The sequence below is a fragment of the Falco peregrinus genome, chromosome 1 (assembly GCF_023634155.1).
Source record: "Falco peregrinus isolate bFalPer1 chromosome 1, bFalPer1.pri, whole genome shotgun sequence".
Classification (NCBI taxonomy): domain Eukaryota; kingdom Metazoa; phylum Chordata; class Aves; order Falconiformes; family Falconidae; genus Falco; species Falco peregrinus.
This window is the reverse complement of record NC_073721.1, coordinates 27,838,386-27,856,765: the sequence shown is the minus strand read 5'-3', so window position 1 is coordinate 27,856,765 and position 18,380 is coordinate 27,838,386. Positions and strand designations below refer to the sequence as shown.

Here is an 18,380-nt window from a genome sequence, read left to right as displayed (position 1 = left end):
TTTCCTTAAGGCTTAATGATTTTCAGTTTGTTAGCAGTAAGACAGACTTTGAAGTCATGTTTTCATTTAGAAGATTGGATAAAAATACCACTATCAGCATATTTTTACTATGAGAATGTAATGAATTATGTCTCTTATCCGTATGGTTTTTTTAAAGCTTTTTGCTATGGACATAAGCTATAAGGAGCTGTCAGACCAAAGATCATAAAAATGTTAATGAACAGCAATGTCTCCACTGCAACTGCATCTGAATTGCAAACGACCACAATGATCATAAGAGTAAGGAAAAAGAATTTATGGTACCTTTCTATTAAATAACAAGAAAGGAGGCTAGCTAATATGTATCTTGTGCCCCGTGAGTTCTTTAAAATTAGACACAGTAGTCAATCAGGAAAAAAAAATAACAATTTTTAAAACTACTAAAGACAGAGTTTGACTTTCTGTAATATTATCTGTAATATAAAAAATATTTCTATATCTTCTTCTTTAAAACTGCTTTTTCTTCTTACACTGCTTTGATCCAACATGCAGGTTTTTCAAAGGCATCAGAAGCTCAAACTGACCCTGAAATATGATACAGCAGTTCACCAGAGAGGAGAAGTTAATAATCCTGAAGTCTTTATGCTTTATTCTTTTGCTTTAGAAAATCTGAAGTAATTTTTTGTTGTTGTTTTTCTACAACATTATGTATAGAATAAGATGACCAGGTTTTTTGGCTTTTTCCTGATATTTGTATAACTTTCTGGTTGTTATGAGCATTTAGTTAGAATAATGGTATGGGAACCAAGACTGTGTAGTGCCAGTCCCAATAACTGTACTACCTCAGTAAAGTTTTTTGAAGGACATGCTGGATTGGATGGCAAGTTTTTCCAAAGTAAATCCCATTGACCTCTTGGAATTCTGAACCTAAGGGGAAGAAAATTGTTTTGGTGGAGCTGCTTTCTCCTATTTCAAATATTTTTGTACCTATTAGTAGCTTTAGTTCAACAGTTCAAATGGTTCACAGGTTATTCTCTTTCTAGTGAACTTTGTTTTTACATTGTGTTCTTTGTGGTTCACTTTGCTCAAAACAGTGCTAGAAAACGTTGTTTTGTGAGACTACATCATTTGGTACTGTGCTTAGGTTTCTGTCCCTTGAGCCTTTTTCAGAGGAGATGCGTGTGAAGAAGCACGGTACTTCGACATTGTCAAAACTGCATTTGCAGTACATGCTAACATATGTAAACTAAGCATTAAGTAGGCTAAATCTAGCTCTGTCTGAAAATTGTAAATCTTCAAATAAAACAAGAAAGCTTGTGAAGATCAAGTGCTTTTCAAGGTCCCTCATCATGGCAACTTCAATTGGTTGAGCTGCAGGTAGCACAATAATTGCTAAAATAAATATACAGTACCTCATTCTTCAGATAGGTGTAATCTTCTCTGTAAAATATGACTCGTACTTGCTAGTTTGCAATTACTGTGTGCCATTTACTTGCTGAATTAGCATGACCTTTTTTAAGCAAATTGAGTCTGGCCAGGTTTTATGGTAGAATTATAAGGATTACAGCAATCTTAAGTTTTTACATGAGAAAGGAATTTGTCAAAATGGTTCCAAAACCACTCTTTTCCTGAATAATTTTCCTAGACAAAGGATAAGACAAATTATGTCTGTTGCTCCAACAGTAGAAAATTAGCTACTATTATTTGCCCTGCATACATAACAGCTAGTTTTTGAAATGGGCTGGGTTTTTCATCAGCATCTTCAAAAGCCAGATGTGATCTGTACTTTGGAAGCTGCAGTCATTTTTTTTCTTTTTTTTTTTTTTTACAGGGAATGAGGGAAATTTTGGGATAATTTGCTGGAATTGGTTTTGAAGTGGAAGCTTTTTTTGGGTCTGTTTACATCTTTCCTGTCTCTTAAATTATATTGATAGGTCTGCATTTATGGTGTTGCTGCAGTTCTGTGGATGGCTGCAAAATACAGTGTTCCACCAAGTCACAAACTAGCATTGCCAAGAAAATTAAAAAAACTTCTTCTGGATATGGCAAGGAAAAACCCTGAAGAAAGACCTTCTCTAGCTGATGCAATTAAGGTTACTAGATTTAAGCAATTTTATGTGAAATCTAGTTGTGTCTGAAGTCTCATTTTAGTGATTTAAATATCAAAATATTAATTTAATTTTGGTAATAGACTGATATCTAATTAAATCATAACCAGTGACTTTGGGGTTTTTTTTAAAGTTACCTCCCTAGGGACACAGAGGGGGGTGTTTTTAATTTATATTGAAATTGTCAATAAAGGTACTCAGAACAGGTTCATAAGACTTCCTAAACTTAGAACACTTCTAATTGACTGTTTATCTTGACATTGTCCTTGTCCAAGAATACCTCACTTGATTGAATACTTACTGACTGAAAATTATAATTATTTTTTGTTGTTGTTGTTGTTGTAGACATGCAATCATTATTTACTTGAACAAGGCATAAACAGCAAAAATATTTTGGCATTACTGAATAAATCTGTCCTTAAGGTAAGAGTGCCACCTTTTTTAATTCTCTACATTTTTTCAATTAATTCTGTAAATTGTATTCCAGTGAGATTTTTGTCCCCTGCAAAAGTAGGTAGATCTGTTCTCTTATTATTGTTATTTATTTATTTATTTTCAAGTAGCCCTTAAGTATTGCTTTTTTCTAGTTCTTGCTGTTGGAGTGGTCACTCGCCAGATTTTGGTGCCCAGACTCCCCAATCTGTATGGGTGAAGAACCAGTGACTTTAATTGCTACATCTCTTTCATTTACCACCCCTCTTACCAGAACAGAAGATATTAATATGTAATTGTGTTCTGTTTATGTTTCAAATACATGTTCTGATTCGAAACAGAGGGTTATCAACATTTCCAAGCAGTTCTACCAGTCCTTAGAGTTTAGTTTGTCATTTGTTGTAATTCTCCACTTTGGCATGACCAGGTTGTTGCTTTGCGACATTCTAGGTTTATGTGGGGGTTGCATAGTTATTTTTGAGTCATAAACTGAGCAGAATTTAAAAAAATAAAATGCTAATAAATTCAGTTTGGACTTCAATTTTTATTGTTAGGCTGTTGAGGAAGAAGTAATCTTATCTCAAGATCATGTTGCTTTTGAATTTAAAAATGAAAGACGTGAAATGGACCCTTCAGAGTCAAGTCTGGGTAAGCAGTCAGATTCTGGCTTGTTAACTTTTTCTCTAGATCAGCTCTCCATGTAAGATTTTCTCTGTCAGCTACACAATTTTTGTTTTCTATCTAAATCGATTATTTACCTTGCATTTATATTTTACATATTGTTCATCTTTCTAACTATGGGTTTTTTTCTAGGATTTGTGCCTATTACCAGTGAAAGTAAACTTGTAGCAGTTAAAGGACCAGTACCACACCAGATTTCTCTAAATTGTGAGACTGCTACATTACCTGTTGCATTCACCTCTCCTGCAACTCACTTCAAGCCTATTATTCTGCAACAAAATGCAAATACAACAAAGTTAGTATATCCTAAAGCAGAACAAGTTGAACTTGGGACTTCATTGTTAAATCTACTGATATTGTCCTAAAAAAAAATATCTTTGTTCCATTTCAGAGAGGTTCACATACCAGTTTCTGAGCAATTCAAGAAAGAGACAAGAAAAGAAAAACACGTGGACCACAGCAAGTCCAGATACATAGGAGACTCTAAAAGCTATGGTACTGAGGTAACAGATGTTCTTGAAACTGCACCTGAAATACCTGAGTGTGCTTTACAAGTTCGAGGCCACTCATCCCAGATACCTTCAGAAGAGCAAAAGTCAGGCAACGCATTTACTCCTGTAGTTACATTACCATTATCATCTGATTCCTCACATATTCTACAGGGGAAAAGTATTTTATCTGAAGTTCCTTCCAGCTCCTTAGCTTGTTCTACATCTCCTAATTTTCTTCATATAAATAACATTATTCTCAAACAGGACTCTGAGAAAAGAGTTTTGACATTTGTACCAGTACATTTGGCTGTATCAGAGCAAATACCAAATAAACCTCTTCGTTCAAGAATTGCTTATGATTGCTATCATAGTTTGCCACTGCTACTTTCAAGTACTATTGCAAGTTATAAAATGAGCACACAAACAGAAAATGATGCCTCCCTTTGCAAAGTGCAAAACTATGAGACTACTAATACGCAGAACAAGTTTGATAAAAGTAACCCAGTTATTCAAACTGACTGCCAAGCAACTGAGCGTGCTACCAGTGTAGAGAGTATTTTCACTGAACAAGAACACATACCATGTACTGATTCAGTGAATCAAGACAATTCTCATCTCTTTGATGCTGAAGTCCTGCCCCAGCAGAACAGAACAAGTGATGCTTTACTACAGGAAGTGGTTCATCTTATACAGGAGGAGTTTGCATTTGATGGCTATCTAGAGAATGGAGTTGAAGTTTTTGATATGGGTATGTACATTTTCTTCTGTATATTAATTGTCATTGATGTACAAGGATATTATTATTAATGTCTTTTTTCTCTCTTTTTTAATTTGTTTTTTTAAAAAATAAGGTAACTTCATTTTAAACTTAAGGGAAATTAAGTTTGGTATGTTCTCTAATATAATCTGTGAAAAGTTTTGTGACCTCTACTGGGATGAAAAATTACTGGAGAATCTCTATCAGGTAGTAAATGGAGAAAGACCTTCACACCCACGGTAGGTGTCTTTCAGCTTTTTCCTTCTTACAGTTCAACTTAATGTTTTTTCTCCCTACTTCTTAGAAGCAGGAAAGGATATACTGCTTCTCTTCAGGTATCCTTACTTGTTTCCTGCAAACTGTTAATTTCTCAGTCTATTAGATACTTCATGTCTTTCCCCATAGCAAATAGTGCTTAATGGCTTAACAGAAAAATTATTTTCTGCTAAATTTGTCCATAAGCCATCTTAGGGTACCTGAAGAATGGAAACCTAATTCTGATCAATATTTTTGATGGTTTTCAGCCATTGATGGAGAGCTTCATAATCTTGTTAGAAAATGAAATAGACTGTTCTTACTGTTGTTTGCTTATTCTGTTTGAGTTTAGTTCTTTGTACATCCTTTTGTTCTGTTCCCACCTAAGAACAAGGAAATTAATTTAGCTTTGCTAGAAGTGTTTTGCTTAAGTGGTTTAGTTTGACTCAGTGTTCTTCCTGACAGTCTTTTGTAAGTAGTCTGTTAAGTGAGAAAACACCAGCTTAATTTCTCGTTTTTACTATTTCATCTTCAATGACATATCTATCTGAAAAACAGTAAAAACTTCTTGTTTTATTGAAGCCTCCAAATGTAGCATACTTACAAAAGCATCTTACTAAGGGCTACTGTAAACAGTAACCAGTTTATATGTGGAAGTTATGTATGTTGGTTTTTTTGTCTGTCATGGTCTGGAGCTACAAATTGGAAGTTTTGAGAAAGAAGTTTGGTAGATATGGTCTAGAAAAACTTCAGTGTTAAAAGATGTATAATCCCTACAACAAGTTTCAGAGGGAATAGACTACGACTTCAGATATCAGACCCTGACATGCTGGCCTATTTCCTATTTGGGTTGGGATTTTTAAGAAGCCATTGAAAATTGGTTGGAGGTTGGGCTCTTAATTCCCCAGATCTGAATGTTATGGTAAGAGAAACCTGAGCTGTTGCAGCTGAATTACTGACATATATGAAGAGGTCATCTGTATGAACTTTTGTTACAAAGTAAAGTTTTTGAGGGTGAGAGGGAAAAGGAAATCATCATTTATTATCTGGTATGAAAATACAGGTCTAGCTTTTAGATCACACTCAAGAGCTGCCTCAGAATATCTCTGAGGCACTGCTCATTTAACATTCTTTAGACAAAGAATATAGCAGGTTTTGTTACCTTCTTTGACTTAAAATTATGATTATTCTTATTAGGGATGACTTAGGGTCAGACTGTTATCCAGAGGTTGAATGCTGAGTGAAAAAAATCATTACAGTAATTTGCAGTCTAGGTTGTGCCTTGAATTATGCCTTCTGTTTATACGTGTTCTGATACTTCTGTTGGAATTTTGCCAAATGCTGTATAAGGAAAATGTCTGTATCTTCCTCAGTGTGCTTTAATATCCATTTGAACATTTTTTCTTGTAAAATAACAACTGAAGCTGAACATGCAAACTTCAGGGAGTAGGTAAATGCTATGAAGTCCTTCACATACATGATAGTCTTTTGTAAGATCTCATTTTACTGATGTAAATACAAAAGTATATGAAACATTAATTCTTCCTAATCTCCTTGTATTTTCAGCATAACTGAGGCAGATGATTCGAAGTGTGTGAATGTATTCCAAGATCTAAAGAAACCTGATAGCTTTTTGGCAAGCAGAGATCAGACAGAGGGTGAGAGGGGACTTCATGTTTCTAGATCTTTGTGTGTGCTAGAAATCTATCAATGACACAATTTTTAAGAGATTAGCACTTTGAGTGTGCTTTCAGGAAAACACCTTAGCATTTATGAACATTATCAGTGAATCTGAACATTATCAATGCCTTACACACCTGCTGTCTTTGATATGAAGCTTACAGATGACCAAATGTCATTGAGCATGATGCTGGCTTCATTTACTTTTATTTACACAGATGTGTTTTGAAAAACCGCTACATGTGGTTGTCTTGTGTTCATTCAGTGGATGTTCTAGTGGCATGCTTTAAAGTAGGGAGAGGGAAGGGGGACAGTCATACTGAGTCAGCTCCACACAACACAGCAAGCTTAGCTAGGCAGAGAGGAGAGCTTTAGAAAATGCTTATGACCCTGTAGGTGTTACTGAAGAAGTTGAGGATTGATTGAAAGATGGCTGTGCAGCAGGTCAGGTCATTCTTTGTTCACTCGTCAGAATTAAAAGAAAACTAGGCAGTAAAATAAATAGAATGCATTCAAATAAAAAATGGTATTGTCAATAAAATTATTTACAAATTCTGGGAAAGGGAATTGTACAAAAATCTAGAAACTTAGTTTGTTTTAGATTTAAATGGGCGCTTTTAACTATTCATCAAAAAGGTTTTCACAAACAGGTAAAAAAGAAGTCTTTATGTCTCTCCTAGGAATCTTCTACTTCCCTATTCTGCCCACGGAAGTGCCTTTACAAAGACAGATAGCAAAATGAGCAGTGGGTCAAATGATTTGTTGATCAAGATAGTTTTTTGCCTTTTGATCACAAACTTGGTTACAGGACACTATTTCACGGCAGTCATTGAGGTTATATTAGTGTATCATTTAGTTATACTTCTTCAGTGTGGGTTTTGCATTTGTGACTGAGAGTTTACAAAATAGTCCATCTTTCACTATCTGAACTCAAAACTGAGCTGGGACTGGTAAATCCTATTATTATAATTAATACCCTTTATAGGCTTGGTGTATTCATGGATAGCTTGTATTTGCTTGCTGTTTTATCAGTATTTAATATTTTTTTCAAGATAGTTCAGCCAAGTTTCAACATTTAAACTTGTTTACCTCTCTGTTTTGAGCAGTTAAATTGTGTGTTCTTTACAGAATGGCTTATACCCCTACATTGTTAACTTTTATGGCAAAACATACATTTGTACATTTGCACTTGGCTTCTGTCATTCTATGTTACAATTTTCTATTTTGGCTCAGAATGATTGCAAATGTAGAAACAGACTTTCCCATGGAGTATGTGATTTTTTTTGCACCAATTATTTAGGTCTGTTTGACTCCAAGGTGGTATATCTAAGCCCTGGAGGTTTGCTCAAGTGAAAAGGGAGACTTCTGGCAGGCGTAAAAGCTCCTGTCAGCATCATACCAACCTTTGACTGTTGCTTCAGTCCCTTAAGGTCGGTAGTAGCTGTTATGACTGCAAAGAAGTACCATCACAGCTCAAGGGAGTTAGTCCTGTAGGAGTAGAAAGTTTAATAACTATGTCCCCTTTGGCTGTATCAAGTATTCTTGCCCTCTATGTATGGCATAAAAGCTTTAAGACTTACAGATGGAAAAAACCTTCAAGAGCTAAGCTTTTTACTGATGCATGCACAGGTCTGACATATTTAAATCTTGTTTTAATGCTTCTGTACTACACTTGGTTTAAATGCTTGTTGCATATGCACAGAGAATATTTTGTAATTTTAAGAATTGTATTGTTCCACTATTGCTTAATAGTTGTGAAATTACTTTATCATTTTACAATGTCTAGTTAAAAAAAAGGCCAGAAATTAACAAAATAACAGAAATAAACAGAATCAAAATTAACACTTAACACGACTGTTAGAGCACACAGTCTAACTGTGTTTTATATGTGTAGTGTTTAAGTTCAGCAACGCATGCATCGCAGCACATGACCATTATTTCTTTCCCTCCTGTACACCCTCATCAGGAGAAGGGGAAGCAACTATTGATGTGAAGGCTGAGCCTATGATAAGTGCATCATTAGCTGAAATGGATTTTGATGAGTCACCTTCAAATAATATCAAAAAAGAACTGAGGCTGCAGAATACCATCCCCATAGAGAAAGAGCAACAATGTTTACAAAGCAACGGCTGTTGTATTGATCCAGGCTTTGTAGAAGGAAATATAGAGCCAGAGGAAGAGAACATGATAGCTGGAAACGGCTACCTTGTGTCACCCAAGCTACCTGACTTTGATGGCTGTAGTCCTGGTTGGAGCAGTGCATTTTATGGAGCTGAATGTTTTGATTCAGAAGTTCATAGTTACATGAAAAACCTTGGAAAGCAGAAATCAAGTGAGTCACAAAATATAGATGCTAAAAAAGTGGTGAGTACATTGATTTAAAATCATTAAGATACCTCTTTACTTGCTGGTTAAAAGTACGATAATATTTGTTGCATCATAGTGCGTTGAAGCCCTCTTCCTTTAAATACCGACTCTTGTTTTAAAATCCTCAAGACCTGCAACGTCTTATCAATAAACCAGGGTAAGGGTAGTAGTCCAAAATAAAGAGCACTGACCTGCAACCAATAGTCACTGACCTACAACCCATCTTCTCTTCCTGAAGTTGACTGGAAAAGTATTGTCTGCCCTATACACCAACACCATGGTGGTAATATTACAGAAAAGAGCCAAGAATGACTATGGTGTGTATTGCAGACACACAAGAGGTCTTCCCTGTCATGTGCTCTGAGCCCTTTTCCTTGGTCACAGTGAATTCCCTGACAGCTTCTTACCATTTGCCAGCAGAACGGGCAGTTGTTTGCTCACATCTTCTCTTGGAGATGGCTAATCATGGTAATGAGTGCTGCGTTGTGCTTTTTAAGCAGGTTGTGGGGCATCGAGGAGCATGGGTAGGGGAATGGGTTGTTTTAGATTAGCAAGGTTTTTACATTCCCTTAAAGATCATATTGAACACATCAATTTTTACAGTTGTGCACATATCTATAGCAAGCTTCAGTTTGCAAATATTTTTGTAAATACTTCAAGACAGTAGAACGGAACATCTGAGAACACAATCTAGACTTCTTTCTTTCCAGATAGCCAGTTCAAATCTCAGTGGTTCTATTGACTTTTGGTTTTTTTAGCACTGTGACCTCACTTCAGTTTTCAGTAAAAAAAACTATTTTTCTGTTATTAGGCAAGTTAAAGTAGTTAAAGCCTGAATCACTGAGGATGTTCTACTTCCTCACACCCACCCTCCTTAATGTTCAGGTGTAAGTCTGTAGGAGAAAATAGCATGAGTAACTACTGGTTTGTGTAAAAATAAATAAATAAGTTTTCAGGACTGTCACTCTCAAAAATTCCCATCTACTCAAAAATTCCTGTTTCTAATCCTATAGGGCTTTTTAATCCTGTGTAAGCATTCCAACTAGAGAAAAATAGGCTTTCATATAATCTACCTTATTTGAAGCAGTAATTCTTGACTGAAGAGCAGATTTTCATGAGTAAGGAGTGTTCATAAGCATCTAAATAGTTTTTTCTGTTTCAACAGTCAATCGTCTTTGTTTTGAAATTTTACAGACTACTCAGCAATTTAGTTTGATTCAGAAGTTCTTGGCAATTGTTTTTGCTATTTAACAGGCATACAACAAAAATGAAGCCAGATTTATGGTGCTTACAGTCTGCTTTGCAATTTGCTTATGAAATAATGCATACTATTATACATCCCTACTATATGTGTAAGAACTTGGCTAACCAACAGCCATATAGGAGGTGGGGGGAAAATAATCATGAGGTGTCTCTGTAGAAAATTATACTGTGCTCATGTCCAGTGCGTTTCACTGGAGGAAGATTACCATTGATACAAAGTGCAATTTTTTCAGTTTGCAATTAGTAAACAATTCAGAGAGCGAGAGAATGCACATTCTGATGGCTGAAAAAGATGCCTGCTACTCTGAGGATAAGCAGCTAATCTTCCTAGTGTCATCTAAAATTAGTGTGAAGTCTTAATAGCTGGACAAAAACTAGACTCAAATCTTATTCTGTCTTGGTAAGGCAGATCTGGACTGCATATGAGGCCAGGTGGACAAACAATAATAAAATAATTATTTGCAGACAATAGAAGCTTGGTATCTTATATAAGTAGTCTCCCTAATTTGTGAGATCCCTTTGTGGCCAAGGTACAAGGAATACAATTATAAACTGCCATCTTCAATTATGAAGTCAAATTCAGCTTATATTCCACCATTTTCTTCAGAGGAGAAGTTTAACAGAAGATTAAATACTTTTGTGCAGTGTATAAATACTTTGAATGCATTGCATCACAAAAAAGCGTGTATGTGCAGATACGTATATTCTCTGTTGTACTGTTTATATAAAAAAGTCTTGGTATACTAGAATATTCAGGTATATGACCTTTAAAATATTTTAATAATATTGTATTAAATGTTCTCTTTTTCTTAATTAAAATTACTTTTTAGGTGTCTTTGTTTCTACAAATTCAACAGAAGATACTTTAAAATATCAGTTAGGTTTTGGTCTTGTGACTATTTTTATTTATTTCACTACCATAGCTTCAACAACTTTAATCTTTCTGCTGGTGTTACTACAACATTGACTTTCTGTAAAACCCAGCTTCTTACAAATGTGTTTAAAATAAACACTTACAGAATCATAATGCTCTAATTGCAGTAATCTTGAACATTTAACCTGAGCAAAGAAAACCTTCCTAATATTCTGCTGTTTTTCCAAACTCCGTCAGTCATGGCGATTTCTGAAATAAACTATTAGCAATATTGTTGAAAGGAGACGAACTGTTGCAAGTTTCAACCGGTCAATATATAAGAAAGACAGGGGGAAAAATATGAAACTGAAATTTATTTTTCTGTTGTAGCAGTCAGGAGACAATGATTCTTTGCTGTAAAACAATCAGTTATCAACATGTAGGTGACAAGCAGCTCTACCCAGCTTCTGTCTGCTGTCCCTTTGCTGCCTGATTCATCAAACCAAACACTACAAATCAACTGTGAAAGTGTATAGCATGATTTTAATCTCTATACCAGCAGCTGACAAAGACCAGTTCATATCTCATTTTGAACAGTACGGATGTTTCTGGTACCATTGATAGGGGTAGGATTTAAGGCTTGTTAAGTTCTTGTGTACTGTTGTACTTGGATGTAGCCAACAGTTGTATTTGTACAGCAGTTTTTTCAGCTAGTTTTATCTGATAATATGAGCATTTATATGGTATGCTTGGAGTACACATTATGTAGAAAATTAATATAGTCGTTAACATTTAAGAAATGCCAGTGATTAACACTGTTAACGTGTAAGCAATGAATAAGAGCTGGGCAAATTTCAAGGGAATGATGCACTGTCTGAACCAAAATACTAAGAAAATAGAATACTCTGTGTGAAAATTAACATGAGTTTTCTGCCAAAGTAGAAGTTAAAAAAAGTTAATTATTCTAGTCACCAACTTCTCACTGTAAACTCTAGTGGAGAAAATGCATGTACCATGTCCAATCCGGGAGGACTATGAAGTCCAAAAGAAAGCTTGGAAGCAGCTGTTTTGAGCAGGAAGGTAGTTTGAGTCGCCGGAGGAAAGTTCTGCCTCTCTTGCAAGCTAGAGCTGTTTGTCTCCAGCCTATCCTTCCTTGTTTAAATAATATGTTACCCAGTTTTATTTCAGAAACCAGTTGCCTGATTAACTGTAGTCTGGTTTTCATTATCTGCAAAGGATTATAATCAACCTACTTTTTGCCCCAGGTCTCTGACAAATTTTTGAAATCCAGCAATAAAGCTGAGCTGATTCACAGCTTTGCGATGAAGTGTGCTAAAGCAGTGTTTAGGAGTTGCTATTTCAAAGAGTGAATGTTTAAAGGTAGACCTTTGAGCTTGACTACATTTGTCCTGATTTAATGGCACTATCCTTTCATAAGGATAGGTCTGCTCGGTTGGTTCAAATCTGCAACTGGAAGTGAGTACTGAATGAGAGTCTAACCACACAATAAACTACAGCTTTGGAGACACGTGTCATTAATACACTTATCTCTCCCATTAAAATATTTGTATGTTTCAAAGGTTTCTTTATTCACTTTCTAAAACTAAATGCAATTAAATTTGTGTAGTTTTTTAAATTTTGTATACCTGTAAGTAAGTTTGAGAACATGCAGGTTCTGAGAAACTGAGTGCCAGAACAGATATATATTTATGACATAATTAAATATTCTGCCATAAAAAATAATTAACATTTATATTTTTCCATGGAAACCTATTAGATATTGTCTGCACTTTAGATAGGTTGTGATTTAATAAGATGCAAAAAGTAAAACATGATGAACAGTATTAACAATGGCATTAATCAAGCTATTATGATTTTTACAAATGGTAATATGTACTCTTATGTTTGGAAGGAATGTAAAATAGCTAGCATAAAAAAATAAAATATTTATGGATCAAGGTGACACTCAAATGTCGTAACAGTAATTATTGCTTTACTGTGTAGGTTCTTATTAGATAGCTCATTGCGGTTCTTAAGGTCAGTAAAGGTTAATCTGTATTTAGGAAAGTTAGTCCTTAGGCAAGCAAGTCTATGTCCCCTGCCTGGCATCACCTCTAGTCCAGGAGCTGCTGGTTCTGCAGCCTCATACAGAGTACATCCAGGCAAACCAAACCAAGCCCTTGCAGCAGAGTAAGAAAGGGAGGGTAGCCACCAGGCCTGCCATTTCTGCAGGGGGATGTCCAAGTCTGCCCTCACAGTGGGAAGAGGTTTTTTTTTTTTCTCTGTTTTCTGTAGCCTGGTAGGCTGGCTTCAGTTCTCTTGAAGCCCCAAGCCTTCGTAGCCTTTGCCCATTTCCTTTTTGCCTGCCCTAGGTTTCAGTTATTCCCCAGGAATGTCGTAAGCTACTTGTAAGAGTTTCCACCAAACTTCAGTGTGCCCAAGCTGTGACTAGGATGTTTCTAGCAAAGGTTTTGCATGTTCTGGCCACAGTTCTCCCTTTCCCATTTCTTTTCTCTTTTCCTTTCCCTCCTGCCAATATTCTGCATCCTTTGGTGAAGCCATCCTTCAGCATGTACAAAACTTACACTTCAAGGACAGGCTGGAGTTTGCAACTTTCCCAAGTAACCAAAGTCACTCTATCATTATGTTGTTCCCTAGACTAAGGGATGTTCTGTAGGAAAGTGTCCTGACAAATTAAATGTACTTCAGAGGGAGCAGAACAATTGAACGTATACCTTCATCAAATTTGTTTCTTTTCTAGACCTGCCTAAAATGGAAAATGTTGTGGAATAGACTAGGAATTTGCTTCTGAGTTAACTGTTACTCACCTGAAGTTATTTAAGGGAGAAACCACTTCTGTCAGTCAGAATCCAAATGTCAGAAAATGGCCACTCTGATTCCCTTTCAGTGTTCATAGTCTCTTAATCAACTTGGTTTCACTTTGATTGAGGAAAGAAACCCAAACCTTTAAGTAAAAGCAAGCAAGTTTCCAATTTAGCATCTGGATAATAGCTTTTCTGTGCTTTCACTGTTCTCTATGTGATGCCTATGTAGTGGTAAGTCTTTAAAAAATCCACAGGGCTTTTGTGAACCTTGCTGCTAATGAACTACGTTGTTAAACCTTTTGAGGTTTTCTGAAAAACAGTGACAGGTTTTTCTCAAACTCAAATTAATTTCTAGTAAGTCCATCCCATTAAAGCTAACCTATTTACCAATCTGTTGTTTGATACAGTAGCTCTGAGCTATGTGTTTTCTGATCACTCTGCTTGTGGGAGTTCTGTCTGCTGCATTCAGTGAACTCACTCCATTTAATATGCTGTTTCATGTAACTGGGTCACTGGCAGTCAGCTTAGGACCCAAGTGCGAAAGCCACCACTTTTCTAAAACACAACACACGCTGTTTCGTAATAAATCAGAAGCTGAACCCAAAGTGGATGGCCCGTTTCATTGGTCGGTAAAATAATGAAACCTTTGATATGCAAGCAATTATCAAGTGTTTACATCAAATGTGATACTATTGCACAAAGCCTGATATACTTTCATTCCTTTCCACTGCTTAAGTTCTATAATTCTGTATAAATTTAGTTTATTTTTTCAATTATGTAAAATGCATAAATATAACATATGTAAGCTGAACTTCCAAATTTATGTGTCCTTTATTATACAGCAGCAATCCTGTCTGCGTTCTGACCTGTTTGTATAATACAATGTAATTATACTTGTTTGGAAACCATTGCTTTCTGTCAAACTTTCAGTTCTTGCTGCAAATATAGGTCAGCTGCTTAACAGAGCGTTTCTGGGGTCTGCAGCGATTTCAGAACCCATCACTTTTAATTCTGGATGCCTCCTGAATGAAACTTTTAAAAAATGCTCTTGAAAACAACCTGATAAGTGCAATTATAACTAAAGGCATATTTATATAAATTAATTCAGATGAACTTCAGTGTGGTCTCATCATGCACAAATCAGCTCCAGTTCTTAAGCTGTAAAACTGTGGTGTGACTAATGCTTTACTGGGGACAGTTGATGCCTTGCTGTAACTTGCCTGTAAGCACAGGTGTGAAAGGTAGTTTTTTCTCATTAATATCATATTCTTGTCTGTTTGGATGGGGTTTTTTCCTACAAAATAATTCTCTTTTCAGTTTCTTACTAGAACCTTATATTTACCATTCTGATCACAATCCTTTTTCCCGTTAGGAACTGGAACAGTTGTTAATGATGGAGACAAAAAATTACAGAAAGACCATAAAGTTTTACCAGAAACTGTTGCAGAAAGAAAGGAGAAACAAAGGTAAGATTACAGCAACTTGCCAGCAACAAAGTGGGTGTATAGTACTTTCAAGGATTTTTTTTTTCTATAAATCAGAATCATTGATCTTCTTATGCTGTGTGTGTTAAATCTAAAGGTCCTGAAACTAAATCTGTGTTGCCCAAATTGAGGGGACAGCTACAGGAGATGAAATCAAAAGTGCAGTTTCTTGAACTGGTGAAGAAATACATGCAGGTAAGTCAGACTTTATTTTGCTTGTATTTCATTTGTCATTTCGTCACTGTATCAGTATAGCTGGCTGCTGAAGTCGGTATACGAAATGTGAAATGTTTTGTGTCAAAGTGCCAAATTAAGTAGGATCTAAAAGAATAATTAAAATAAATGTAATTGCTGCTAGTATTGTTTAAAAAGGAAAAAAAGCCATTGTATGAAATGTGATTTGGCTTTAAGTTGATTTGATTTTGTGTGGATTTTCCTGTTTATTTTTCTATTTTTTCATGGCTTTGCATCTTTGAGCAGATCATGTATGCAGAGCAGTGGGGTGTGGAATCCTGTGTGCTGCCTACAGTCATTCACCATGGGAGAGCTGACACTGTGGATGTGGCACAATCGGATGAGTCGTCATTGCTTCTTTACTATAACACTGAGAAACACCAATGTAATAATCAAGGTGGAATAAGAGTTCTGCAGGCTGGTACTCCACTTGGTTTAATGGTTTATTTGTATTCTAGGTATAGTATATTTTGCACATCCTTAATTGGGAATGGGTTGAGGCATAGTTGCTAGTTCAGGAATAAATAGTCTCCACTATAAATCCTAGTTACTCAACATTGCATAAATTCTTCTCCCTTGTATCAAGTTTAATGTTATTTCTATGTACACCTATTTACAGAAACAGGCATGGAAATGGCAGAAGACAGTCTCATAAAAAATAAGCCAGACTTCTAAGTTTGAATTTGATTAAAATTTGAAGTATTTATTAATAAATCAAAACCTAATAACTTTAAACTTTTCTATCCTTTACTTATTTGAGGGTTTGCTCTGATAGTTGCCATGGAATCAAGGCTTTACGTTACTGCCAGCAGTATAACAATTCTTCAGAACATGTAATTTGATAATTCTTATTACCAAGGTCTGGATGTGAAAATGTATAGGTTCTGTTTTACACATTACTGCCCCAGTATTTGGGACTGATAAAGATGCAGGCTTATCTCAGTGCTTAAAATGGGGACAAAGATGTCCTTTAACCTTCAGCTAGGGTGAGGGCAGCATTGTTTTAAGGTACCTGAACCATAATAGTATGAAGGATGGAAACCGCCCAGAAGAATCCATCGGATTTGTGCCACTGTAGAGGCAGCGACTTTCTCCAGGCTACTTCTCCCAGCTCATGCTGACCCTGAGACCCAGTTACTTATCCTGAGTGCTGATTTTCCTGGCAGTTAATATTTTGCACAAACTGAAGAGATTATTTTGCAATCAGAGCTTTTCATTCATCAAATACAGACTTACATGGTTAGACGTAAGCTGTCAGCAAGACAGGACAATTAACCTGTGTTAAGACCTTGAATGTGTGTGCATGTGTGTGTGTACAAAAAAATAAAATGCACTCATTTTTAATGTGTGTATAATAAGTATATTCTGTTGTTAAAGCAGCTACTGCTGTAGTTAGAGCTACAGGAAATACTTTCTTGCTTAAAGTATCTACTTTTTATGCTGTTATTATAATAGAAACTTTTAAAACAACAAGTGAGATGATAGAAAAAGAAAATTAAGCATGTTCTCCATACTATTTAGAATGTAACTTTTGATAATACTAGAAATGTCAGAGTAGTTCTTCACAAAATTCTTAAAAGTACAGAAAATTTTTTAAAACAAATTATGCTTTCAGGGATGGCAAACACAATGTATAATGTAGAAAAATAAAAGAAAAAGGAGTCAAGGTTTTAAGTAGAGCTTGAGAATTTAAAATCCCTATTAATTCTTCATCTTTTTTGCTGTTGCTGTACTCTAATGCAAGAAGAAATTGTGTTCTTGCTTGTCTGAAGTCTTTTTTATGCTTCACAGAAATGCATTTTTAGAAGGTTATGTACAACAGTTTCTCTACACATTTCGCTATTTCTGCACACAAGAAGAATTTTTGCAGTTTCTTCTTGATAGAATCAGCAGCACTTTATCCAGGTACAGTAATTTCCTGTGAAAAGCGTTATCAAAGCATAACTGACTTTCCCCCCAATGGCAAATAGCTGTTTCTGAAAACGACTTAAATTGAATTTTGTTGTTTGTTTTTGTAAGACTCTCTTGACAAGTTAAAGTAGAGCAAGTACTGTATTTGACAATGTGGTTACTTCTTTCTTCTGAATTCTGAGTCTTGCCAGTTGTTCAGTGATGGGTTGTAAGTACAACCACAGCTTTGTTTCCATACAACCATGGATTTTGCTGCCATGAAACGTAAGAACTTAAGATAGTGCAATCACACTAAATAATGCTTGTGATTTTTTCAACACTTATTTTTAATTTGGAAATGGATATCAATTTTAGTGAAATATGTACCTTTTTCTTCTCACCAGTACAAGCCTGGGTCCTTCCACATCACTTACCAAAATACGTAACCGCAGTTTCTACATCCTGCAGGCTTGGATTGAAGACTGCTACAGTGTAGACTTTGCAACAAATACTGATCTTTTGTGTACCCTAAAAGAATTTATTTCTTCCAAGGTAAGCCAGAATAATGCTATTTTTGACAGCTGTCTTCAATATGTCTGGTTTTGGACAGACAGGAATCTTACAACTATTTTGTGTCTTGCTTATAATTTATAGGAGATTGAGTTCAGTATTGTGTTAGCCTGTTTTGTATTTACAGGTTGCTCCATTAAATGGCTATGGTGAGCACTTGTTGTCATTGCTTGAGGATGCTTCTGCCAGGAAAAGTGGCAGTGCTCACCACTGCTCCAGCATGGAGAATTGTGAAGAGGAAGGTGAGGAGGGCAGAAAAACGTTACATTTCCTATGTAAAAAGCTCTCAGAAGACATCTGCAGAAAGGTATGTCTTTTTTTCAGACTCAGTATATGGAGCACACACATTTCCATATATTATTTTCTGACAAAAACTAAAGTGTCCAGCTTAAGGTCCAGGCCCCTATTTAGTAAAAATTATCTACCTGCATTTTAAATTTTCTTTTGAAAATATCTAAGGCCTAAACAGTTCTATAACTGTGGAAATCATCTTAAGCCATAGTTGTGCCCT

The 18,380-nt window shown here is 35.7% G+C and overlaps 1 protein-coding gene across 2 annotated transcripts in view; it reads left to right on the top strand.

The window, feature by feature from the left end:
* The window catches only part of KNDC1 (kinase non-catalytic C-lobe domain containing 1), a 65,835-nt gene that overhangs the window by 40,159 nt on the left and 7,296 nt on the right, over nt 1–18,380 (top strand). For both annotated transcript variants that reach the window (XM_055793706.1, XM_055793705.1), the window contains 14 exons: nt 1,914–2,072; nt 2,433–2,510; nt 3,074–3,167; nt 3,333–3,495; nt 3,592–4,439; nt 4,543–4,687; nt 6,270–6,361; nt 8,350–8,747; nt 15,064–15,157; nt 15,273–15,370; nt 15,656–15,867; nt 17,201–17,314; nt 17,704–17,851; nt 17,997–18,176. In XM_055793706.1, coding sequence (XP_055649681.1) covers nt 1,914–2,072; nt 2,433–2,510; nt 3,074–3,167; nt 3,333–3,495; nt 3,592–4,439; nt 4,543–4,687; nt 6,270–6,361; nt 8,350–8,747; nt 15,064–15,157; nt 15,273–15,370; nt 15,656–15,867; nt 17,201–17,314; nt 17,704–17,851; nt 17,997–18,176 — 2,823 coding nt within the window. The remainder of the gene's footprint in view (nt 1–1,913; nt 2,073–2,432; nt 2,511–3,073; nt 3,168–3,332; nt 3,496–3,591; nt 4,440–4,542; nt 4,688–6,269; nt 6,362–8,349; nt 8,748–15,063; nt 15,158–15,272; nt 15,371–15,655; nt 15,868–17,200; nt 17,315–17,703; nt 17,852–17,996; nt 18,177–18,380) is intronic.